This window comes from Carassius carassius, chromosome 12 (genome assembly GCF_963082965.1).
Source record: "Carassius carassius chromosome 12, fCarCar2.1, whole genome shotgun sequence".
NCBI classification, from domain to species: domain Eukaryota; kingdom Metazoa; phylum Chordata; class Actinopteri; order Cypriniformes; family Cyprinidae; genus Carassius; species Carassius carassius.
In genome coordinates this window covers 12872352-12900324 of record NC_081766.1, presented here as the reverse complement: position 1 = coordinate 12900324, position 27973 = coordinate 12872352, and the positions used below count along the sequence as shown (strand labels likewise).

The following is a 27973-nucleotide window of genomic DNA, read 5'->3' as shown; positions in this document are numbered from 1 at the left end:
AGATGGAAACGTTCTTGAGGTCAGTAAGATTTTAAGCTGAATTAAGTTTGATCAAAAATACAGTAAAACAGTAATATTGTTAAAATATTATAAGATTAATATAGGGTTTAAAAGAACAGCATTTAGTTCAAAACTGATTTTTTTTCACAACAATGTAAAAGTTTTACTGTCACTTTTGACCAATTTAATGTGCCCTTGCTGGATAAAAAATTGTTTATTTCTTTAAAAAAAAAAATAATAATATTACTGACCCCAAACATTTGAATGGTAATGTACTAGTTAAGGATATCATTATTGCCATTGTCATCTGCTAAGTTACCATCTGTGTAAAAAAAAAGCAATTGAGATCAACATCTTAAACTCAGTGAGATCATTCAAGATTAAGAGCTAGAAATAAAAATTCAACATCTAAAAATAAAGTGTTGAAATACATTAGTACAACAGATTCCAAGAGCACTTTTGTCATAGTACCATACATTTGTTTACTCAACGTCAGCTCGTTAAAGCATACAGAACAAGATCATTTAGAAAAGTAGAATTAAACATTTTGATGCATTTCCTTGCTTGAACTTTTAAACATGTATACCAAGTCGGTGCATTAATTGTTTAAAATAATAAATAACACATTTATATTGGAACAAAATTGTCTGTTTGAGATTTTGTCCTTTGCTAGATGACAATGGATTATGCCATATAGACACAATGACTCGGAGGGATGTTATTACAAAAAAAAAAAAAAAAAAAAAATTGATCACAACAAAATGCTGGCACTGAAGCAGAATCTCTGCAAGTGATAGAAGTGTTCATCATGGTGAGATGATAGCAGTATTTCGAGATCCTTCAAGATCAAAATGAACAGTTTGAGCTCTTTGGAGTTTGTGCAGCTACCATGCGGTATGGTGTGAGCCTTTTTTTCCCCAGGCCCGTCACTTATTCTGAAGCCATCTTGTCGTGACCTTCATTATGTAATGTTGTAGTTTTGGTCTCATTTCCCTCTTCTGAATCTCTCACCATCGCTTTCCTCATGCTCTGACCCAGTCTTCAATCTCGGTTTGTCTATTATGGGACTAGTTGGGCTTAGTACATCACAGCCATGGCAGTAGGAGAGGTGGACGTCCCTGACCTGTGCTTATAAAATGCATCCTCAAGAAAACATGCCAACTTCTCACAGTCTTCCTGCATGACACAAAAACAAGATAATAACAATAACACAAAGCAAAGCTATTTTTTGAGTTGGTTTTTTTTGGCCTACACACTAGAGGACTAAAGATTTATCATGCACAATGTGTTATATACAAGTACTGATTTTCTATTAATTCTTCTTAAACTGCTTATGGTTGGGTGATATAATTAAAATTTTAACCCTGTAATTTATATGCATGATGCACATCACCAAATGGAAATTGGCATTACAGCAAATAGCTATAAATTGAACGATACCTTACGGGTTTCATGTGGTTTTCACCATTTAACAAATAAAAACTCCAACTTTCAACTACTATGATTATATCAACTTAACCCACATATATTCAGTATACGCATGTAAAAAAACAATACATATACTATATAGCAAATATGGTATATGCTTAAATATAGTAAGTATTGTATATAAATATAGTATAAGCTCTTATCTGCTAAATGTGACTGAAAGGCATGAAGAAGCCTGATGTTTAGAAGATCTTGAGCTTACTTCACTGATGAAAGCATGGTGAACCAATTCACTAGCCAAATCTTTGGGAGTGTCAGCTGAAAAACAACAACAACAACAACAAAAAAAAAACCTTTTGAGCCATTTACACACATCTCATATACTTTCATTTTTATTCTCAAAAAATAAATGCAACAAGAACACGTTTGAATATTTTAAAATGTACTTACATGGCAAAACATCACAGCTGAGCTGACGGTGAAGCCTGTCATCCATCTTTAAAAAGAGAGAGAGCTACAGAGAAAGAAAGGATAGATGATGCACAATGTCCACAGCTTTTCAGGTGAAGAAGCTAAGCAAAACTAAATGGTCTCTTACATGACTCCTTGTGCCTTCCTCATTCACTTCCAAATTACATTGGATCTGGACAACCTGTATGAAACCACAAGGATTTGGCTATTTAGTGCCTCTTTTCTGTTGCACAAATCAAACACACCAGGTTTTTAAGAGGACAGAGTCTCATGGAGCAATAGATCAGGAGTTAGTAACTCTCAACATTGTTTCTAACGTTAATCATATTCTAACCTTTCTGGTTTCAGTCTCCTGTGGTTCTGGGGTTGGGGTCTTCACGGTCTCCATCTGTTCCTGTGACAAAGAAAGAGCTCGGGGGATAGGATGTGGCCGCTGACAAGCAAAGTTCATGAGGGGATATATGCCGTTCCTGTTTGAGCAGAAGAAAGGTTTTAAATGATCAAGTATGGAGACAAAAACAGTCCAAATCTTAGATCAGCTGATGTTCTCGGTGACTCACTTCACATCCTCAAGGAATTTGTCCAGCTCCAGAGGAGAAACGTGAGAGTACCTTGAAAAAATAAAAAAATAAAGAGAGAAGGACGTCAGAGGAAAGTGGGAAACAATCAGAAACTTCAAAAATTTTGTTTGAGAAACTTACTTTAGATGGACTCCAGGTCGGTCACGATGATTAATCTCTGCCATGATGCCATTAGGGTCAAAAGATTTTGTTTTCTCCTCCACACAATTCTCAGGAAGGAGATCTGGAGAAAATTAAACTAAGTTTATGACCTTAACCAAAGAGAAATGGAAATATGAAGGAGCAACAATTTCCTTTTGCATAAATGTGCCATGCATAACATTTCTTTTATGTTCCACATGTGTTAATTCATAGTTTTGATGCCTTCAGTGTGAATCTACAATTTTCATAGTCATGAAAATAAAGAAAACTCTTCCAGAAAACTGGTCTATCATTGATTTATTGTTTGATTGAATACATGTGTGTTGATTTGTGAGGAATTGGATATTAAGATTCAATTCAAATAAAAACTTGATTTTAAATGCACTGAGCACTTCTTTTCACTTTGTAATAATAAAGAATAAAATGTAAAAGCATGCAATCCCTTTATTTTTGTTATATAGCAGACACGTTTCAAGGCTAAAGTTTTTTGCTCTTTGGTGGAATTTAAGATCTGAATTAAATCATTTCTACTCTGAGGACTCTGAGGAAGGGATGCACGACAGTGTTTTCCATGTCTCACTTACACTGGTTATTGATAAAGCAGTGTGCAGCAAGCAGTTTTAAGGAGTGGACCTCAAATAACACTCTGTGGAACAGCAGGTCATGAGCTGTAGGTCTCGTCTTGGCTTCTGTGTGCACACACGACTGGATAAATTCCTGTCAGTGTAAGTGATGAAGGCATTAGAGTAAACCCCAAACATTCAACAGAGCTGTATTAGTTATAAACATACACTTAAAATCTTTTACCCTCATGAGAGGGTCCTCAAGTGATTGTCCAGCATGATCAATGGCCTCTTTCGAAACTGAAATGTCTCCATTGGCCTGGATTTCCAGTACTGCCATCTAAAGGTGAGCAGGGAAAACAAAATTAAGTCACACATAATCTCTTTCTTTTGTAATTATTATAATCTGCAATTTTTTTGATAGTTAAGGATTGTTAAAGTAATAATCAGACCTCTAAGGCACAGATGCCAAATGAAAAGATATCAATGGCGTAGTCATCTTCAGCAACTTAAGAAAAAGAAAACAAAGAAATGTCATGAAAGTGAACATTTATATTTTGCAGTTTTCTAATGTATTACAAATTATAAGCAAAACTAATTTTCTTTGCTGAAAAAGAAATGCCCAGGTTTCTAGGTTTTTTCTAATTTTTCCAGATTGAGAATGATGATAATATAGTAAAAGGCATCGGATACTCACTGCCATACTCCGGAGCAAAGAAATGCTGGTTCCGCATTTCATCTCGATGTTGATGCACATTCCCATGAATCGCCTCAGCAAATACTGAGAGAAACATACAACATTCAAACTCTATTTTTATTACATTATATGAATGGAAAAATATTGCCAGTAAACGTACAAGATCTGTAGCATATGGGCTAGAGTCCAAAATAAATCAAAGCATGCCTTATTTTCTTTATTTATGTCTTAAGATTGTGAAAGCTGACAATAATTATTATAGTACATTAATTAACTGCCAGGATTTTTGGCCAATATACGAAGCGTTGTTTAAGGAAGGAAGGAAAAGAAACAGTCCAAGTACAGTCAGTGTTTTCTTTCTGACAAGATAACCAAATTCCTGTGCACATGACATAGAGAGCTCAGAATGGACTTACCGTTAACAAACAGCCTGTGCCAAACTGTAAAAGAAAGAAGAGACATATTACTGTTCTAAAAACAGATGTTCTATGTTAAAAATAATCAAACATCAAATCTTTTTGAGTTAAACCTTAAACACAAGGATTACAAGGCTAGTGTCAAACCTGAGCCGATCTTTATGAGGCCATTGTGCTGGATAAAGATGGTGTCACAGGTCAGGTTACCGTGGATAATGGGTGGATCACATGAATGCAAGTAACTAAAGACAGAAAAGATAAAACATTAGTACTTGTCTTCACACACACACAAAAAAATCCTTCGAAACACACTGAAAATGTAAAATAATCCATACAAATAAACATGAATTTTATTAAAATAAAATACATTTTAAAGAGAAAAAGGTTTAAACTAATAAAATTATATATATATTTATATTTTTTTATCCAGGCCTCAACTGGCTTCACTTGAGAATACGACCTCAGCAGCAGTTTATGAGCACTGTTTATTCATATTAATCATTTAAGCTAAACGCTTTCAAACTTACGGTCTACACTACAGTCTCCGTGCTCACAGCATCCCAAACACAAATACACAAATTTTTATATTTATTTATATTTTTTTATTGTCTGGCTATCTGGGACTTCGGTATGGAGTTAAAAGGTTAGGATTATAGCTTTCTCGGTAGTATTATATCACATTGTGAGTTTATATTCGCACTTTTTGTTGTTTTCTCGTGGTATCTGATAGAGCATTTGGACATGGAAGCCGTGACACGTGACGTCAGACTTAACAAGCGAATAGCTGAATGTGTAACTTCTAGTGTCATGAAACATAACTGTCCCACACTCCCCTCATCTGTGATTGGCCAAACAAACTGACAGCCCCGCCCCCCAAACTCACACCATTGGCTGAGTTAGTGTTGCTATGCTGGGTTGGTCAAGATGCTAAAACAACCAAAGAAATGTTTTCAGAGTCGCACAGAGTCACAGTGTTCACTGACTTCTAGTTGTCTCTGTATATTAAGCTGGGAAAATATTTTTATTTGACTTCAGCTTTAACAGCAAATGTGCAGGTGATTTCAGGAGATGATACTTAATCCTCAATGTCCTACCTGAGTGCAGAGAGTATCTGCGTGCACCAGCGCTTCCATGCCTGAGACATACAGATAGTACCAGTGTGTTATGATTTTGTCATATTTCTGCCAGAAGGTGGCATCGTCCGCTAACTTTTCTATGATTGAGAAAACATCTCACCTTCACATTCATAGTTTTGTGGTTTTTCTTGGTCTTCTTCAAAAACTGCTTGAGGCTTCCAGATGACATGTATTCAGTGATAAAAATAACCTGTGTGGCACGAAATGAAAGAAAACATGAAAGTCTGAATTTAGGGCAAGGTTCATTTCTATCATGTGTGTCTTGCATCTGTCTCACCCTCGCTCTGCTCTCTCTCATGTCCAACCAGTACTTGTGAAACTTCACAATATTCGGATGCTCCACCTGCACCAGGTTCTCAAACATCTCCTTTATCCGCTCCTGTATAACAAAGTATATCAACTCTTGGTTTCACACTTCAAGCTTTGTTTCTGTCATCGTACCACCATTCCAGCATGATGACACTCCAATACAGTAACATTTCACAGATGTTTGTGGAGCAGCATACTAAGTATCCCATCCATAACATTGATGTTGGAAAACAAGCATGGTCCTACCTCAAAGGACTTGAAAACCTTCTTGTCTGAAAACTCCACTTCGTTCCAAACCACCTCCACCCCCTCTTCAGTGTCCATGGCCAAGTACGCACTCTCAATACCTGGGACATTTCCCTGACTGACCTAAACCAGAAAAAAAGGACATGGAGAAAGAGGAAAGGGTGAAAGTGAGTTTGGCACTCCAGACTATGCCAAGTTCATACAAAGTACCATTTAGCCAGTGATATCTGCAATGTTTACTTCTCATTGCACAACTTTTTAAAGTGTTTGCAAATGTGATATTTTAGTATCAACTTCTTGGTACTGCTAGTACAGGAAATTAGTATTTCTGTGAAGGAGGAGGACAAACCCCCTTTCCGCCCACTTGCTCCACAACTATCCCATGGTGCACGTTGTGGTTTGGGCTATGAGGAGCGAGCATGACAACACTGACTTTGAATGGCCTGTTAATTCTTGTCTGTGTTTTGTCTTTGGAATACTGTAAATCAAGTTTAAAGTACAAAAACTGCTGTTTGCTCTCCAAACACTTCAAGTCACCACTTTTTTTTTTTTTTTTGGGACAAAACCAGACGTTTATTATCACAACTGCCTAAAAGAAAACCAACCAACAAGCATCTTCATGTTTTGATTTTCTATATTTATAGGCTGAATCTGCTCCCCTCCGGCTGATCGGCGAACTCCGCTAGGTTTTGGTGACAGACACATGATCCAGTCACGCTGAGATCCAGCTGCCCTCTTAAAGTCCTTGGATTCAACTGTATCTCAGATTTAAAACCATAGGACTACAAACTGATAATAATGTTTGGTATGCTTCAACAAAGAGCTTCTTAATTGGTCAGGGCGTTCAGTCACAACAAAATAGGAGTAGAACAAGTTGGAAAATCATTATAAAGTTTATTAGGCTAAATTGTATCAAGTCAAGTAGCAGTTCAAGCACAAATGATGTGCATGATTGATGATTACATTTCAAAGTCTAATTCTATCAAGGATTATCCTAAAAACTGCACACTCACTGTCAATTGTCATTGTGTTCCAGGCTCAGAGGTTAAATATTGGCCATTAAAAGGACTGGCCGATTCAAAGTTTTATGACACTTTGCTAATACTGGCTGAGCAAAGCAAAGCTTGGTTACGTAAGACAGAGAACAGAAGGACACTAAAAGCATGTCCAATTACATTTGGAGTTAATTAATTCCCTAGTTGCCGCAAAAAACAGACAAGGAATGTCTTTGTAAACAAATAAAAAAACTTTCTACCCAGCTGACGTCTCCAAATTATGTGTATAACCACAGGCGGTTGAGCCTGGCTAATGTACCTCATAGCACTAGTGATGCACATATAGGATGCAAAGATTTATTAAACTAAGATCTAGTGAATTTAAAAATCAATGTTCAACATCTTCCATATAAAAATAAGCCCACTGATGAAGTAAGCCTCTGTCAAAATATTGTTGTGGTGTACAGTTTGTTTTTTGGTTTCTCGTGTGTGAGTTTTTAAAAAGAATGTTTTGAGAAGAAGTTGTTAGAAACTCTAAATAGCAAATAACAGGGAACACTGTGCCCATAAAACCAGCTGATATCATCTGACGTACAGTGGTTCGAAATCCTTTCTGACATGAACCCACATAACAGCTTTCCCAATGAAAACAAACATTACGATCTTCACTTCCTGCCCTTTCATCCCCTATCCTGCATCTGTCACAGATACGCTTCCAGCTGTATTACCTCTTCCTGCATAATGTATGAAATCTAATAAGTTGCTCTTCTGTGGAACTACTTTCATCTCTGGAAACCTAACCGTGCATGCTCAGTTTTCCCTTATATATCCTATCAAACATTTCTGAGGATTAACAAAGAGAAAATGTGAATGGATTTGCATACCTGGACAAATCAGCACTTAATATGCAGATTCAGCTTTCCAGCTATAGTTATCATCATGAATGGTTCCTGAATTCAGCACGCTAAACCCAGATGCCTACTGGGCCCCCAGACACAACTAATTGTCTTGTCTGGGAACAAATGATAAACCTCTCTCTATGGGGCAGCTGCCTTTGTGATGGACAAAGGTGATCTGCCGCCACAGTTTTAACTGACATGCAGGAGACACTCATGTCTCCACTTTGCTGTAAATGTTGGAACAAAATAGGTTGTGTAACACACTTCGCTGGATAGAGACCCAATTCCAGATGTGAAAACAAGCAACACTCCATCTCACTCAAGACCACCAATACAGCCTGAAGGCACCCTACTTAGTGGTCTGGAGGTAGAGATGAACACATGACATGACATGAAGGAGACACAAATCTGCTGCTCCGCATTCTTGTGGTAAAGTTCACAGAAAAAATTAAGGAGTTGCCTGAGATGAGCAGAAATGCTGTTATTCTGTTGTTTACCGCCTAACTATTGATATGAAAAACAAGGCACTTCAATCTGCAGAGCGTGGGAGCCAGATAATTATCATAAATTATAAATACATTAAAATTTGTGCAGATGTAAAATAAATGATAAATAAATAAAAATAAACAAATAATTGAATGTTTAGAAATATATTAATACAAGATTTCTATTGTATATATTTAGAAAGGCTTTTATTTTAAATAAGTGACATTATTTGGAACTTGCTATTTATCAAAGAATACTGAAAATAAATGGTCTAATTGTTTCCACAATAAATAAATAAATATTATTAAGCAACAACGGTTTTCAGCATTGATTATAATGAGAAATGTTTCTTGAGCACAAAATCAGAATATTAGAATTATTTCTGAAGGATCATGTGACACTGGAGTAACAGCTGCTAAAAATGTAGGTTTTTACATTATAGGAATAAATTATTATATATATATATCTCATATTTTCCGGACTATAAGTCACACTTTTTTTCATAGTTTGACTGGTCCTGCTACTTATAGTCAGGTGCGACTTATTTATCAAAATTAATTTGACATGAACCAAGAGAAATGAACTAAGAGACATGAACCAAGAGAAAACATTACCATCTACAGCCACGAGGGGCGCTCTATGCTGCTCAGTGCTCCTGTAGTCTACACTGAAAACATAGAGCGCCTTCTCACGGCTGTAGACGGTAATGTTTTCTCTTGGTTCTTGGTTCTAAATAAATGCGACTTATGGCGCTTTTCCATTACCAGTACCAGCTCGACTCGACTAGACTCGACTCGTGAAACTGCCGTGACGTAATCTTCTACGCGACACACACCCGCTACCCACACAGACAGGACAATGGAGGAAATCGAGTGCATGTTGTTTTTGATCCTCGGGATGTGGCTATTTCTCACAGCAAGAAGACAAACGTTGTTTCAGGAGAGGCGGAGGGCAGCAAAACGAAACACTGCTGAAAAAAACAGTGTAATGATGACGCAGTGAATAGTGACGATTCTCTCTGACCAATCAACAGTCTGCTGTGTTTTCACGTCACATTATAGTATCGCCTCAGCTTGCTTGGAACCTCGCCGGAGGTGGTACGAAAAAAAGTACCTGGAAGCAGGTACAGGTACAACTTTTACACAGTGGAAAACCAAACAGAGCCGAGCCGAGGCGAGCTGGTACTGTGTAGTGGAAAAGCGCCATTATAGTCCAGTGCGACTTGTATATATATATATATATATATATATATATATATATATATATGTTTTTTTCCTCATCATGACGTATTTTTTCGACTGATGCGACTTATACTCAGGTGCGACTTATAGTCCGAAAAATACGGTATATATAAAAATAGAAGTTTTAAACTATGTTGATTATTATATTTGTTTCTAAATTTAACCAGGTTTGAGCCCTATTGCTAATGTTGAAATCTGATATTTTTAATATTGTTAATGTACTAAGTTAGACGATTCCCTATATTTAATGTTAACTGAGAGAGAATTACTTGAAAGCAAAACAGACTTTATAACTGAAATATACTCAACTGAAAAGTCTAATTAAAACAGACTCGAGAGCTTGTGAATGAATCAGAATCTAACTGAATCGGGAAATCTGTATCAATAATACCCTGCCCACATATTACACTTGCCCAACCAATGAACACAATTATTCCCCATTTATCAATGTAAAGTATGAACCGGTAACCCAGGGTTATTAATCCTGGTTTAAAAATGACTGTGGTTAAACATTTACAATTTAGTTACTAGAAATAGTCAGGATGCAATGAATCACAAATACAGGACATGCATAAAAACCACTGATTTTCAGAAAATGTACCCAAACACTTGAGCATGTTATCAGTTTCACCTTCCTGAGATTCACACACTTGGCAGTCACTCAAAAGGAAGACTCAACGTGATAATCCTAGGAGTAAAGTGTCACACTCATCAAGCTTTCATTGCACGCTCTACAAGCTTAAGCTGTATTGTGTAACTTTTCATAAATTATAAATACATTAAAATTTGTGCAGATGTAAAATAAATGATAAATAAATAAAAATAAACAAATAATTGAATGTTTAGAAATATATTAATACAAGATTTCTATTGTATATATTTAGAAAGGCTTTTATTTTAAATAAGTGACATTATTTGGAACTTGCTATTTATCAAAGAATACTGAAAATAAATGGTCTAATTGTTTCCACAATAAATAAATAAATATTATTAAGCAACAACGGTTTTCAGCATTGATTATAATGAGAAATGTTTCTTGAGCACAAAATCAGAATATTAGAATTATTTCTGAAGGATCATGTGACACTGGAGTAACAGCTGCTAAAAATGTAGGTTTTTACATTATAGGAATAAATTATTATATATATATATCTCATATTTTCCGGACTATAAGTCACACTTTTTTTCATAGTTTGACTGGTCCTGCTACTTATAGTCAGGTGCGACTTATTTATCAAAATTAATTTGACATGAACCAAGAGAAATGAACTAAGAGACATGAACCAAGAGAAAACATTACCATCTACAGCCACGAGGGGCGCTCTATGCTGCTCAGTGCTCCTGTAGTCTACACTGAAAACATAGAGCGCCTTCTCACGGCTGTAGACGGTAATGTTTTCTCTTGGTTCTTGGTTCTAAATAAATGCGACTTATGGCGCTTTTCCATTACCAGTACCAGCTCGACTCGACTAGACTCGACTCGGCTCGGCTCGCTTTTCGCTCCGTTTTCCATTGCAGATAGTACCTCCACAATAGTACCTGGTTGTCATAGCGACGCTGCAGGAAACTGCCGTGACGTAATCTTCTACGCGACACACACCCGCTACCCACACAGACAGGACAATGGAGGAAATCGAGTGCATGTTGTTTTTGATCCTCGGGATGTGGCTATTTCTCACAGCAAGAAGACAAACGTTGTTTCAGGAGAGGCGGAGGGCAGCAAAACGAAACACTGCTGAAAAAAACAGTGTAATGATGACGCAGTGAATAGTGACGATTCTCTCTGACCAATCAACAGTCTGCTGTGTTTTCACGTCACATTATAGTATCGCCTCAGCTTGCTTGGAACCTCGCCGGAGGTGGTACGAAAAAAAGTACCTGGAAGCAGGTACAGGTACAACTTTTACACAGTGGAAAACCAAACAGAGCCGAGCCGAGGCGAGCTGGTACTGTGTAGTGGAAAAGCGCCATTATAGTCCAGTGCGACTTGTATATATATATATATATATATATATATATATATATATATATATATGTTTTTTTCCTCATCATGACGTATTTTTTCGACTGATGCGACTTATACTCAGGTGCGACTTATAGTCCGAAAAATACGGTATATATAAAAATAGAAGTTTTAAACTATGTTGATTATTATATTTGTTTCTAAATTTAACCAGGTTTGAGCCCTATTGCTAATGTTGAAATCTGATATTTTTAATATTGTTAATGTACTAAGTTAGACGATTCCCTATATTTAATGTTAACTGAGAGAGAATTACTTGAAAGCAAAACAGACTTTATAACTGAAATATACTCAACTGAAAAGTCTAATTAAAACAGACTCGAGAGCTTGTGAATGAATCAGAATCTAACTGAATCGGGAAATCTGTATCAATAATACCCTGCCCACATATTACACTTGCCCAACCAATGAACACAATTATTCCCCATTTATCAATGTAAAGTATGAACCGGTAACCCAGGGTTATTAATCCTGGTTTAAAAATGACTGTGGTTAAACATTTACAATTTAGTTACTAGAAATAGTCAGGATGCAATGAATCACAAATACAGGACATGCATAAAAACCACTGATTTTCAGAAAATGTACCCAAACACTTGAGCATGTTATCAGTTTCACCTTCCTGAGATTCACACACTTGGCAGTCACTCAAAAGGAAGACTCAACGTGATAATCCTAGGAGTAAAGTGTCACACTCATCAAGCTTTCATTGCACGCTCTACAAGCTTAAGCTGTATTGTGTAACTTTTCCTATAGAAAGAGTGCTGACAGAGGTGTAGTATTTTCAGTTCTTGCCTCGGGGCATCCCTCTCCCAAACCCCTCAACCTTTTATCCTTCATTCATGTATGAAATAAAGAATTGGCAAAATCAGTATTAAGTGATGAACAGCTTTGCTTCTGGGTAAACCGGGCAAGGTAGATGTGTTTGTGGAAGTAGGAGGATGAAACCTAAGCCAGGAATTTAAGTAGTCTGTAAGGCAGGTCTATAGTTGCATTATTTGATAAGTATGTGGTCAGTTGCTGTTTGTGATCTGCAGAATGGTATTCATCTGTATGCCAGAAGCCCAAATACAGGCCAGTGGTGACTAATGCACAACTTTATCACATAAACTGGAACATTTTAAAAGCCACATCACGGCAAGTGCGCCACTAGGTTTGAACATGACAGGCACTTTTGAAGTTAGGAACGGTCACAGCAGGCCTGTAGGATCGAAAGCTCTAGTTTGAATGAGGGGTTAATGCGAAGAGCGATCAATGCTGATGGACTTAGAAGGATCATAAACAAAGAACAGTGCAATATGTAGCAGGCAACATCAAATGACTTAGCAAAAAGAGAAGTAGGACGATGAGAGAAAGGTAAACAAAGAGCATTATAGAATAAAAGCATGATGTGATGTCTAAGCAAAAGTGTGTTAGTCACTACACTCATGACTTATGAATGCCTTGCTTTGTGTTTCTGGAGATGTGAGAAGCCATCGTGTGAATGGACTGAAAGCTTTGTCTCCTCTTCTAGCAGTTTTTTTCTTCCTCTATAGCTTTTGCTTCCTGACGCAAAGTTCTGAAAACTGGCATTTTGCAAGGTTGTGGCATGAGAACACCTGCAGCAACCAAACCAAAACTATCCAGCTTTGAAAAGATAAACAAGTAGTTTATACCTGACGTTTAGGTGGGTTAAGGGACCATTCTGAATACAACAATCATAATTATTAGACACAATCTTGTCTTAGAATAAACTAAATTCAAATATAATCGCAGTCCTGGTGATAAGTGAATAGGGGACCGAGCAAAGTTCTCCTAGATTACAAGAGTGACACATGAATATGGGTAGCTGAAATAAGGAGTGTCTTTACTTGTGACATTCAAAAAAAATAAAATAAAAAAGGAAAAATAAAGCATGCACACACACACAAAATGGCACAGTGTTATCCACATATGAATCAAAAATACCATCTGCTCAATGCCAGTTCTTTAGAAACACCCAAGTAAACTTACAAAAAATAAAATTAAAATTAAAGATCCACTCACAAATCAATTTTTAAAGCAGAATGAAAGTAGAAAATGTACATATAGAGTATTTTTCTTAATGATTTTTAAGATTGTATTTATTTACATTTTCAAGGCCGGGCAAACACAATTAAAATTTCCAAGATTTCCAGGACCATAGGAGCTATGTAAAAAACAAATCTTATAAGTCATACATTATGGATTATTTAACCCCCAGCAGTGGAAGTAAAGCTGCATGCTGGATGAAATTCCAGTTAAATCTTGTATCTGTGAAATCAGAAAGTTCTGGTCTAGTTACTGTTAGTCAGTCACATGAGATTTATTTTAGGACTCTCAGAGCATGAGAGAGCTGAAATACTCAAGCTGTCATCAAAAGCTAATTCTATAGACTCGCTCACACATGACACTAATGGCCTATCTCGGTCATCTCACATCTCTGAATTCAAAACTCTGAATAGACGTATTGTCATAACTAACTGAAGAAGTGCGGCAGATTATTCTAGCACAATTAATCAGACCAAGTCCTGAGGGAAAGAGTGAATCGAATACGCTAACTGCAATTGAGAGCAATAAATAAATAAATAAAAAGTTCTGAATTTTAAACGGACAGATTACAGACAGTTTTACACTGAATTAACAAAAGAGGAAATTTCAGTGTTACAGAAAACCTCAGAAATACAATAATATAGGTATTAGGATCATTTCTATATCAGAGATCTTGAACAGAGGGTCTCCGATATCCATAATAATGATCAACTCCAATCTTAAAGTGATGCTTCACCCAAAATAATAATAATTATTCTATAAACATTTACTCACCCTCAAGTCACTCCAAAACTGTATGATGACTTCCTTCTGAAGACAATTTATTTTCATGGAAAAAAAACAAACAAATATTATATATATTATATATATATATATATATAATAAAACTGTAGGGTCAGATGCTGTTTGGACCTGAACGTCTTCAAAGTATCATCTTTTGTGTCACACAGAAAAAAGAAAGTCAAACTGGTTTGGAACGACAAAGGTCCAAGATGAAGAATTTTTATTTGTAGATGAACAATCACTTTAAGTCAACATCAACCAAAGCTAATGTTAAGAAGCTATATGGTTCAGCTATATGTTTCATCATCCATTTCAGATTAAAAAGCTGGAGTAAAAATTTCATATAGAAGCGTACAAAAACAAGTTTACAAAGTACTGACTTTAAATTTATTATGTGAAAAAGAACAATAAAAACTGTTGTTTTATATTAATGTGTGACCATTTTAACATTCTGTGAACAAACCACTAATCCTCTGGCTGTCACAGGAAACCCACTCTGCCAGTCCTCTGGGAGATCCGGGATCTTTGAAAGAGGTTGGCACAATCTACTGGAGCCCAATGCCAAACACCAATCAGAGAGGATCTTGATAATATAGTGTGATAAGAAAGATGAACAGTGGTCAGAATAAGACGACCAACATTATTGTTTCTTAGAATCTGGACAAAAGAACATGCAATGAGTGAGATAGAGAGAATACCATATGGATGGCTTAATGCAGTGAGACAGATGGCGCTTGCTGGTTTTACTTCACACTGGCCACTAGCCAAGGCACACTCTCACTCACTTACTCATTCTCTCTTTCTTTCTCTCTCTCACACACACACACACACACACACACACACATGAATCTGCAGTTCCTCTCCACTGGGTTCACCACTGGGTTAATTCGTGTACATGCATCATCGCCACCTTTCAGTGGCTGAGAACTCAAGGGCCAGTGAGTGTCTCATAAGCACACCAGGAGTTGGTGGCATAATCAAAACCTGATAATGATTTATGAATATATCACAATATACACAACAGTTTAAACATTTGGGGTCAGTAAGATTTTTTTTAAATGCTTTTGAAAGATGTCTCTTATATTCACCAAGGCTGCAATTATTTAATTGAAAATATATTCTGAATATTCTGAAATCTTACAATAATTTTTCCATTTTAATATATTTTAAAATATGTATTCCTGTGATATCAAGGCTGAATTTTCAGAAGCCATTACTCCAGTTTCCAGTGTCACTTCGGAAATCATTAAAATATACTGAAATATGTTTAAAGAGATTTTTTGTGGAAAGCATGATACATTTTTACCCTTTAGCCGTGTTTCCACCGAAATTACCAAGAACGATTGTACCAGGAACTTTTTTATTATTTTTTTTTTTTTTTCACAGGAATTCTTCCCCCCCAAACCTGTTGCTTTCTGGATTTCCACCGCAGTCTAAAGCACTGTGAAGATTAGGAAAATACTCTGGTGACTTAGGTTTGTGCGCGTTTCTCAATACAAATGACGCAAATTTCGGACTTGCATCCTTATTTCCACTCTTGATCAATTCAATGTGTTCTTGTTCAACAAAAGTATTAATTTCTTCTTTTTTTTAACGACTGAACTCCAACTTTTGAATAGTGTAGATTTCTTTGTTTGAAATTCAACACTAAAATGTTTATCAGAACTTCAAAAAAATCGTACATTATTCATATGAATGAAAACTGGGATTTTTCAAAATCAGCTTAACATTACACTTGATATTATGTAATGCGTTATACATATGAGTAGTTGAGTCATGTCATGTTGTACATTAACTGATATGTGCTCACGGTTACCTGATGGTGTGACTGACTGCACAGTAAAATTTTATATTAACGAACTAATGAACTACTTTGCTGTTATTTGGCAACCGTAACCACGTGAACCATCAATACACTATAAAAAAATCCAACTTACATTTTGTATTACAAACTCAGTTTTTAAAGTTAATTCAACAATTTAACATTAAAAAAGTTGAGATAACACAGAAATGTAAGTTAAATAGAAATTTAGATCAATTTCTTACACCAAATTAAAGTTAGAACAACTAACAACTTTAAGTTGGTTATTAGTATTGCCCACAAAGGCTGATGAGCATGCGCAGATCGATCGCTTTTTTATAAACAACGCCATTTTAATTTCTCCTGTTTAATTTTCGAGTTTCCTTAAGCAGCGCCTGTTTATTCCCTCATTGTGATCGCTCTGGTAAGTGTAGTTCTATGTGTATCAATTCACAATATGATTTAAATGAAGTTTGTTCACAAAATGCGCTTTTGTACAACATAGGTGGCGGCAATTTTCCTGCCTGGTCAGTGGAAGTTAATCCCTCAGGTAGGTGTTGTTCTCTATATAATATTTACCATAAGAGTTGAAATATGTTTGTTCAAAATATGTGCTTTTGTACGCCGTTTTAGAGTTGCCTCAGGCGGCGCCCAGTTAACGTTGGTCTGTCATTGTTATCACTCCGGTAAGCGGTGGTTCTTTGTGTATCAATTTAAGCCATGATTTAAATTAAAATTGTTAACAATATGCAAATCTTTACAACGGTGTAGGTGGCGGCAAGTTAGTCATTTCAGTTTTCCTGCTTCGTCTTCGAGTTGCCTGAGAAGGTTCAGACGAGCGCGAGGTTTTTTTTTCTCGACAGTGCAATCGCTCTGGCAGGTAATTTTCTATGCAGGCTATGAGAATAATTAACAATAAGATCTGAATGGTATTTGTTCACAATATGTGCTTCTGTACAACTGCTTAGGTGGCTCCAAACTGGTCAGTTCAACCTCTCCTGCTTCGTCTTCAAGAAGTCTTTAAGTCATTCGGTGGCTTTTTTTCCAGACAGTATCAGGACTTAGGTAAGCTGTTTTATATATATTAAGTAAAAGGATTTAATTATTGTTAAGGATATAGAGTTTTATTTATTTGTTTATAATATGTTCATTTTGTACAGTTGTGTGGGTGCCTTTGAGTTTTGAATAAGGTTATTTAAGTTGTAAGTGTATTAATAAAAAAAGTTAAAACAAATGTAACCGTATAAGATAAGCTTGTGTGTTTTCGTCTCAAAGATGTATTTTCTTCATTTATCTTATTTTAAATTTATGTGCTTATGTTTGCAAGGTGTACTATAAATCTGTATGTTTTAAAAATGCAAATAACTTAAGAGCTATTTTAAAGCTTAAATTCATAGTTTTTGTTTTTATTTTATTTTTTTATTTGATATTCGTTTAATCAACTTGCTTGCTTTTAGATTGTACTTTAAAGGGATAGTTTACCCAAAAATCATAATTATGTCATTGATAACTCACTCTCATGTCGTTCCAAACCAGTAAGACCTCCATTTATCTTGGAAACACAGTTTAAGATATTTTAGATTTAATCGGAGAGCTCTTAGTCCCTCCATTGAAAACTGTGTGTACGGTATACTGTCCATGTCCAGAAAGGTAAGAAAAACATCATCAAAGTAGTCCATGTGATATCAGAGGCTCAGTTAGAATATTTTGAAGCACCGAAAATACATTTTGGTCCAAAAATAGCAAAAACTACGACTTTATTCAGCATTGTGTTCTCCTCCGTGTCTGTTGTGAGAGAGTTCAAAACAAAGCAGTTTGTTATATCCAGTTCGCGAATGATTCATTCGATGTAACCGGATCTTTTTTAACCAGTTCACCAAATCAAACTGAATCTCACCTTTTAAGATCACACAAGTGCTTATCTTCAAGTGAGCGTCACTTAACATTGAATGGTGAATTGTGTGACTTTAAGGAAATTTGTAAAACACCCTATTACTCCAAACATATAAGGAGCCATTTAAAAAAAATCATGAAACTTTAAGGTGCCCTTTTAGCCAGTGTGGTTTTTAAAATACATCTGATTTCATCATCCATTGGTCACAGAAGTCAAAAACATTGCAGCTTTTCCATTACAGACTTTAAAGCAAATATCATTATTCAAAATGCAGAACCAAAAGACAGTGACCCACAAACTCTGTTGCTATGCACACACTTTTATCACAATATTTTTATTGCAGTTAATTTTATATTGCTTGTGATAGATATGAAGGACAGATATGAAAGCCAATACATTTTTGACTGGACCCGTTGTTATTTTTGCACATTATTTCGGACTTGAATTTTGTGATAGTTTTTATTTGAGGCTTTCCCAATTTAGTTAACTGTGTAGAAGTTTTTAATTTTGCAACACAAATGTGACAAATAAGCTCTTAACTTGAAAAAACGTTCTATTGTAATTAATTTATTTTATTGCGAATGAAATGACTTGATTTGGTTTGTGATTTAAACTTGCTCTTCTACAAAAAAAAAAAAAATCATATTGATGAAATAAAAAAATTGTGATTCTGTCCATTTAAAGATTTTTTTGAGGACCAATGTTGTACTGAGTAGCATTTAATAAATCAATTCATTCATATTGGACTGACAGTTTTGTGCTGAACTTTAAACTGCTTGAGTAAAACCTAAAGTTCTGAAGCTGCACTGTAAAAAACAAACAAAAAAAAAGTTGAGAGCTCAAAAACCTTCGGAAGCTGGTTGCCTTAAACTTAAGTTTTGTCAACTTTAGTTTTTTTTTTAAAGCAACTTCAACTATCAGGTTTTGTAAACTTATGGAGTTTTTATCATTTAAGAATATATTTCTAGTCAACTAAACACAAAATTGAAAGTTTAACTAAAAGTCCACTTAACTTAATATATTATGTTGATTGAACATGCACAAAAAGTTTGTATAACTAATTGACCTTTAAGTTGAGCAAACTCAAATATGCTTAGGTTTGTTGCCTTAAAATTTTAAGTTGGCCCAACTTATGATTTTTTACAGTGTACATGGTTGTTCACAGCATAATCAGTGACACTGTCAGCAGTGGCTAATTACACTAAGGCTAAACAGTTTATTTTGCAGAATTTGCACCAGAAAATAGCTAAATTATACAATTTAGATCTATATAGAGTGTAAATAGACATGACCTGCTATTAGTACAATGCATCTATTAATAATAATAATAATAATAATAAATTTTATTTGTAAAGCACTTTACATTTGACACCAAATCTCAAAGTGCTACAGTTGAACATAATTAAAAACAATACAGTATTACAATAAAAACACAACATGTTAAAAGACGGGACTAAAAACAAGCTTTAGCTGTTAAAATAAGCCTGTGTAAAAAGGTGGGTTTTTAGTCCTTTTTTGAATGTGTCCACTGTCTGCGGGGCCCTGAGGTGGTCTGGAAGGGCGTTCCACAGGCAGGGAGCAGCGACTTGAAAGGCCCTGTCGCCCATTTTTTTGAGCCGTGTCCTGGGCATGACCAAACGGTGCTGTTGGCCTGACCGGGTTCTGGTTGATGAATTTGGCGTGAGCAACTCAGTGAGGTAAGTGGGGGCCGCACCGTGCAGACAGTGATGGGTATGAAGGAGGACCTTATATTCTATGCGGGACTGAATGGGGAGCCAGTGCAGCGAACGAAGGATGGGGGTGATGTGCTCATGTTTTCGCACCCTCATCAGGACCCTGGCAGCGCTGTTCTGAACATACTGGAGCTTTTGAAGGCTCCTGCCAGGAATCCCAATGAGGAGTGCATTACAGTAGTCCAGCCTGGAGGAGACAAAAGCATGGACGAGCTTCTCTGCAGCAGAAATGGAGAGGGAGGGGCGCAGTTTGGAAATATTGCGGAGGTGAAAGAATGCAGTTTTGCAGATGGAGGTGACATGACTATCGAAGGAAAGGTGGGGGTCAAATTTTACCCCTAGGTTAGTAACAGAGGAAGAAAGGGGAGTGGTGTGTCCAAAGAGTGAAACAGTGGTGATTGGAGAGGAGCGGAGTTGATGAACAGTTCCAGTTTGAATGACCTCTGTTTTGGAGCCATTCAGCTGCAGGAAGTTTTGACTCATCCACGCCTCTATCTCCTCCAGGCAGGAGCTAAGGCGGGCAGTCGTGGTAGAGGGGGAGCTAGAGGGAGTGACTTGAAGGTAGAGTTGTGTGTCGTCAGCATAGCAATGGAAATTAACTCCATGCCTGCTGACGACACGACCCAAGGGGAGCATGTAAATGGTGAAGAGGGTTGGACCGAGTACGGAGCCCTGGGGGAGCTATTCAGAGCTAGTGGTTGATAAAATGTCTGAGCAATAGTGTGTGGAGTTAGTGAATATATCCTTTACTAACAACACTTAGCATAAATAGCGTTTTTGAATTTGATAACATCAATGGCATGTGTATCTACCATTTCTACCATCAAGGCATATACTGTCACCCTGCCACAGATGAAGCACAAAGAAGAAAACCCAAAGACATCAGATTTCTACAGACGATCTGTAAATCAGGAGTTAGGAGATTCATAATAACCTAGTGTTTCCAAAACAATTGCTGTAGTTGGAAAGTTTTCAGGAAAGAAAGTGGTCAGCACCCAATGTTTTCCAACTTAACTAATGCTGACAGACATGGGGACATACTGTTTGCTCAACTAAAACATGGCAAACCTCTTAAAAACAGAAAAGTGAGTGACCTGCTGAGCTATTTTAAGACAAGCCTTTTCTTCTAGCCTCACTACGAGGGCCTCCAGTAGAAAGGTTTACTTCTTTTTGAGGAATGACAAAAGACTTGAGAAATAATTGTGAAAAATGCAAATTACCCATTCTTATTCACCTTTAAGACCTTAAGCAGTTAGTCTGCATTTTTCACAGATTCTTGTAGAATCTTTAGCAGTGTGAGGACTGAATAGACTATATGCACGGTTACTTCCTAGTTTTAGATAAGCCAGCTCAGTCATTTCCGGTCAACTATCAAAATTAGCTGTGCTGTAAGGGGAGTGCCCTTTGATTAGTTTCTCTACATCATCCAATCACAAAAAAAAAAAAAAAAAATTATTTGTCTAAGAAGACCACACTGTATACTAACTTAACTGAAAATTGAGTGTTTACTATTGTCCTTTTGCAGACACACTTTTCCTATTTTGATACTGTAAAGCTCCTTTGACACTATCTCTATTATATATACACTACCGTATACCGTTTCAGGAATGACAAGAGCGAGTGTCAAAAATTATGCAAGTGAATCTGCTAAATTGTTCTGTGGGTCATTGCTATAATTGACAGTGATAATTGTAGCATGTTACAAAACATCTAAGCCAGTGTCTAAACTTTATCTCAGACTAAATTCAGAGTAACAAAACTACAGCAGCAAGTCTGTACTGGCTGAATGTTTTCAGCAGCTTCTACAGTTAAAAGATTGAAAAAAAATAGTTTTCAAATTACATAAAATTATTTCAAAATATTTAGCTCACCATTATTCAGGTGTTATACCATTAATAATGAACTGAATTAACTGACTGAACCCAAGAATAAAATTTTGACATTAAAGGTCCCATGATAAGGATTATTTTCTTTTTTTGTAATGTTTTTTTTACTGTTTCCTGAGGTATACTCGAATAGTTAGTAAGATTTTTACATTACAAATTTAGAAATAAAAGGCATTTTTATATCCTGATTTTAGTCCTCTGGCTTGAATGCTCTGTTTGAAGGGGCGTGTCTGCTGTGAGACTAAACGTCAACTGTTGTGATTGGCTGACATCTTTGCATTCGAAATGCGTATTACTTGTGGAAACCCTCTCAAATACTTTTACTATTACAGCTGTCGAGGTTAACGAATCGTGGAAGTGTTGATTACAGCGTTATTTTTTTAGATATTTTCCCATCACATGAATAGCTGCAGTGATGAGCATTGAGTAGACAGAGTCTGTTTGTCGCGTGAATGCAGTAATCTCGTCATTGCAACGCATGTTTTTTCACAAAATGCTTTCACCTACAACTAACAACTAAAAGCAAACACAATATCGACATGAATACAGCAAGATCTTTGTTGTGCAGCATAACAGGGTCATTCATTATAACGGCAATTTGGGCAAGTGTGCATATATACTCGCGATGTGTGATTGACAGCTCTGAACAAAATAAAAGGAGCTTCTTTGATCGCTCTATGTAGTCAAATCACAATTTAAATAACAGATTTGTTTCATGCTATGCTACTAAGAGAAACAATGTTAAACGATTTAGAAAGAAAGTCTGTGTGAACTTGAATAATTAGCAACACATCAGAAATCACTGATCACAGATCATGTATTAATGATCACTGTTACTCACTGTTTGTGGTGGTGGTGTCGAATCCATATCATAAAAGTCTGTTTGTAACGCCTGTGCTGACATTGCGACTGAATTAAATGTAAATGTTGTGGCGGGCAAAGCAAAGAAAGGGGAGGTAACCTTAACCTTATGACAACATAAGGGGAAGATTCAGAGCGGCCCGTCTGAGCTCTCGTTTTCTCAAAGTCAGAGCAGAACACCCAGGGCTTGGTTTACACCTATCGAAATTTCTAGCCACTGGGGGACCATATACAGGCTAGGGAAACTCATATTAATGTTAAAAAACTCATAAAGTGACATTTCCATGCCATGGGACCTTTCATCACTTACCCCCATGTCGTTCCAAACCTGTTAAAGCTTTGTTCGTCTACAGAACACAATTTAAGATATTTTGGATGAAAACCGGGAGGCTTGTGACTTGTACCATAGACTGCCAAGTAAGTTACACTGTCAAGGTCCAGAAAAGTATGAAAAGCATCATCAGAATAGTCCATCTGCCATCAGTGGTTCAACTTTAACGTTTTGAAGCGATGAGAATACTGTTTGTAAGTGAAGAAAACTAAAAGATTGACTACTTTATTCAACAATTCCTTTGTCAACAGCCTCCTCTGTGTCTCTACACATCACTCAAACTGCCTACGCACTTCTGTGTCAGCCGCACCACAAGGATGCGCTGTTTTCTTTCAAATCAAAGCATAAATAAATTTCTATGTGTATTTATGCTGATACTGATACAGCCATGATGATACTCAGTAGAACACCACAATTGTGTGCATTGCATATTTATCTCTCATCATTAATTAATTATTCTGATGAAACTGCACAAATGGGTTTATTAAGTCTTTTGAGAAACAGCAAAACGTTGGAAAACAGTTGCATAACAAAAGTGTTTGAGAGCTATAACAAGCTTGCTATCACAGAAATCTCTCCAATAACTTCCCTATTCTGCAGCCTTAATTATAGCTAAACTCGAAAATGTGCCAATTCATTTCTGCTGCTTCACGTCACAACAGAATACAGATAAAAAGAAAAGTTAGAATAAAAGCCAATTGAAACCAACAATGGTTTTGATTTGCACCCGTTTGAATGTCATTCCTACGTGAAAAATAACACACTTCTGCCAGAAAACATCATGGCTCAGCCATCTGCCCACTGAGTCATTTTCACTTTGAGTTTTTCCACTCACACACATGTGCTCAGTGCTAATTAAGTGTAGGGGATGAACCGTGGTAAACATCTGCTCAAAAACTCTGTTGACTGAATTTTTTAATAAAATGAAGGAATTTGATGATAAAAATGTTTATCAAAAGCAAAATATCCAACTTCTGATTGTAGACTTTATGTCCAGTCAGTGTACAGTTTGTGATGTTGAGAGCTCTGTAATACTAAAGAATACACGTCTTCAATGCATAAGGGCCAATTCACATTAATAATTACTATAATAATAACAATTAAGTTTTAAAAATCAATGTCCATTTAAAAGAACAGCAGAGTCCACTCCAACTGCCATGATTATGGCACAGAACAATAATGTTGGAATCACTCTCAAAGTGATTTTTTTGATCTGAAGAATTTTATCTTGTATCATTGTGGACGTACATTTAGACTTCCATTTCTCGACTTTCAATTATGTTGGTCAAATAAATGCAATATAAAAAAAAAAGTTTTCTCAATTGCCCTTTTTTAACTTTGGAGTGTGCTACAATTTATTTACAATATAAATAAAACATTTGTTGGGTTCTCCAATTTTATTATTATTATTATATATTATTATTTTTTGAGTAGTAAAGCCCTCTTTACAAAAAAAAACTATTTGGCTGTCAATCCTAATGTCACAAGGTTAAAACTGTCGAGGAAAAAATATAAATGCATGAGTTTTGCAACTACCCAAAAAACTCCCAACATTACAGCATCTTACACTCACACTGAAACAACCCACAGAACAGCAGCTGTGAGGCATGTCCAACGTTTCTTCATTTAAATGTCAGCGTCACTGAGGAAAGAAAACCACCACACCACTGCAAACAAAACTTTCACTCTTGTTGTACAAGCACGTCTGTCCTCCTCTTAGCCAACACTCTGCGTTCTGGCACCATTAACAACACTGACGCAATAAGAGAGCAGGCCACATACTAATAACATTCTTGCTCTCAAAGCCTTTCACAAGGAGGAAATAATTACTAATTGTGCTCCAGCCACTTTGTCCCAATGTTTCAATCAAATTTTGCATCTTTAATGCTTCTCACAATCAAGTGTCATGGAAAAAGAACACATAAATCACCCCCTCTTGAGACTTTCCCTTGACCTCTGTGAAATTTAAGATGAATTGTAACATAAAATGGAAAACATTTACGAATATCCACATGAAGCGAGCGTTTTATGTTCCATCCTTTTAAGCACACATTAAATATTAACAGATATTTCAAATGAATTTAGTTTGGCTTAACTTAAGTGCAATATTTTTCTTATTAGTTTTAATTAAGTTACTGTTACATAGTAACATCTCATTAACTTGGCATTCACATAATATACTATCGCATTTCTATAATTCAAATCCGTTAAAGGATTGTTAGGCTGGATTAATTAGGTCAACTGGAACCGGGATCACTTCCCATAACACCCCAGATCCAGTCCATATCGAGTCCAGTTGGTGGATCAGCACCTAGAGACGACCTCTACAGACCTGAATGTCAGCACGTCAACTAGATGCGCTCCAGACCTCTTCACCTAGACAACCATCAGCACAAGGCCACGGGAACCAGACGAGTCCTCTGCACCTGTGTTGCAGGCTGGAATTAAACTACGCCATGCTGGTGTCGTCTGGCCAGAGAAGAACTAGCCCCCCAACTGAGACTGATTTCTCCCAAGGTTTCTCCATTTCTGTCATTGATGGAGCTTTGGTTCCTTGTCATTGTCACCTTTGGCTTGCTTAGTTGGGGACCCTTGACTGATTGCACAGACACATTGAAAAGAAAAGAACTGAACAGGATGATGACATCACTGAATCATCAACGAACTGACTTTAGCTGGAAAAATGACTCTGTTATTGTCTTCTTGCATTATTGACAAACTATTTTCCTGTTTAACACTGTAAAGCTGCTTTGACAACCAATACTGTATAAAGCACTATACAAATAAAGGTGACATAATCCAGCGAATGTTGTCAAAAAAAAAAAAAAAAAATTAGCTGAAATATAACAGGTATATATTTATTCTGTATACATTTTATATACTTTTGAGTCAGTTTTAAACTTAAGCTTTAAAATGCTTTAATAAGATCAACTAACTTGAATAATTAAGTTCACTTTTAGGTGAACCTGATGACAGAAATACTTCTTTAGAGAAAGACATGCAATAACTAGTCCACTTTACTTTACTTGCTAAATAAGTATACTAGAAGTCAACCGGTTTGCATGCTTCTGAAAAGTGTAAATCAAACAGTTAGATTTTACACTGTAGGTGGGAAGGGTTGTCTAAACTAAATCATAATTTATTTAGCATAAAAAAGAACGTTTCACAGTTAACACTACTAAGTAGTATATGGTTAAAAGATAAGGTTATAAGGTTCCAGTGTGCTGTAAGATAGATGGACTGAACGTGTGCCAATACTGATAAACTTGAGTATACTGTATCTGTGACTTATCTCAAAGAAAGCCAAGATCTTAACGCCTCAACACAAGCCAACAGGAGTGGGCTGACACCAACACGCCCATTTTATCTCATAAAACAAAAGATAAAAGATCAAGAAAGAAAAAGAACATGAAACAAACAAATAAAAATAACATCAACTAATTCTCTGTGCGCTGTATGCGCGGCGTGCGTGGATGATGGGGGAGGGGCAGTGCGTGAACTCAAATGCGAAAACTACGTGTAACACTTATGAAATGCTGTTAAATGTCCTTCAACCACAAATATTTATTATTAAAGCATAAGTGCTTCGATTTACGTTGCTTTTTAAGACATTCTTCAGGTGTTTAACTGCTGCAAATCACTGTAAACTCTCCATGTGGACAGACAGAAACCAAAAGGATAGTTTTATCGCGAAGACACCCACAAACACACCATGCTATGTGTTTGCATTAGCAGAGCCCTTTAAATACTTAAATAACAGTTAAATACACAATTAAGTCCCATCCAGTCGTCGTCTTTACTAGAAAATGACAGCGATGCTTCATATGTCCATTAGCCTCGAGACGTACCTGTTCCCGTCGCTTCTGCCAGCGGCCGCAGGGGCTTTCCTCCAGGATCTCACTCTCATCTTCACTCTCCTCCTCTTTCCCCCCGGACCCTGATATACTCTCTGGGACGGACATAGTCATTTTACCCTTGCGTGCTGCTTTCACTGCCCCTTTAAGACCAGCTAGGCTGCAATGTTGTCGCTGCAAACGTGTTTCATGAACAAATATCGAAGAGTGACGAATATCGCTGGTCACGATTCAGAGTTACAGCTCGCTTATAAATAATATAACACACGACACGATTTGCGAAAAGCGCTTTTAAAAGCGAGATAAAATATGCAGTGCTATGCTGAATTTAACCCCATCCTTAAGGGATCTTAGAAAATAGGATAAGGCACCAGATAGCAGACGGTCTCGTACGTGACAGACGTGGGTCTCTGGAGGTTCAGTCGCAGCCCGCCCTACACTTACTCGGTGTGCTAAAGAGCCCGACCTACAAGCATCATTTCACCTCAGTCCAGCTTTCCCGACTGGCTGGGGCTTTCTGAATTTCCTCTTTTTTAATATGCTACCGTAAAGCTTAGACAATTTGCACAGTGATCCTTTTACTGTCCCGTGTCATAAAACATTTCAGTGCATGTCAGATTACTCAACCCCAGTCGTAATTTACACAATGCAAAGGGTGATTGGTCAATAAACAATATGGCCTACACATGAAACAACACTTCAAATGATAAAACAAGTTTGCAATCTTGCCTTGACATGCCATTCAACACAGTAGTGTGTTGAGTTTCTAGTAAAGTGACTAAACAGTGAATTGTATGTATTTTAGGCTTCCTCAAGTCAAGGCTTGTAGAGTGTTGCAACTAGTATTTAAAAGGAGTGACAGGATTTAGGCAGGTGGGAAAACCTTCCACATACTCTTAAAACCCTTTCTCACGTAGGCTACAGCTAGTGGCTCCAAAATGTGTTTGGGCACTTAAGACACACTTAAAAAAAAGACAATTTAACAGTTTTTCACATCAAAGGGCATTTATACTTCTATTTTTTTAAGAAACAGTACACTTGACAAATATTCATTTCTGATTCTATTTGAAATAAATACAGATATTTATATATATATCCAATTTCTGGTTCTCAAAGGTAGTAGGACATGTCTATACTTAATTCAGTTAA

The 27973-nt window shown here is 36.5% G+C and overlaps 1 protein-coding gene across 1 annotated transcript; it reads right to left on the bottom strand.

The window, feature by feature from the left end:
* Positions 1-457: 457 nt before the first annotated feature.
* On the bottom strand, positions 458-27347 carry LOC132154824 (nuclear receptor-binding protein 2-like). Its single transcript, XM_059563510.1, has 18 exons — positions 26819-27347; positions 5989-6111; positions 5711-5812; positions 5534-5623; positions 5392-5432; positions 4445-4539; positions 4298-4321; positions 3882-3965; positions 3637-3692; positions 3429-3524; positions 3206-3338; positions 2601-2703; positions 2460-2510; positions 2234-2369; positions 2027-2080; positions 1879-1942; positions 1691-1746; positions 458-1176 (listed from the first exon to the last, which is right to left on the bottom strand). Exons 1-18 carry the CDS (start codon positions 26936-26938, stop codon positions 1078-1080), a joined length of 1527 nt encoding a protein of 508 aa, XP_059419493.1. The 5' UTR covers positions 26939-27347; the 3' UTR covers positions 458-1077.
* Between the last annotated feature and the right edge of the window lie 626 nt (positions 27348-27973).

Bases quoted from the DNA above. Each gene is read 5' to 3' on its own strand.
- LOC132154824 (XM_059563510.1), bottom strand. From the start codon at position 26,938: ATGACTATGTCCGTCCCAGAGAGTATATCAGGGTCCGGGGGGAAAGAG. The intron at 4,540-5,391 runs GTAGGACATTGA...TTCTGTCTTTAG, and splicing joins CAGATACTCTCTGCACTCAG to TTACTTGCATTCATGTGATC. The intron at 3,525-3,636 runs GTCTGATTATTA...GCTCACCTTTAG, and splicing joins TTGGCATCTGTGCCTTAGAG to ATGGCAGTACTGGAAATCCA.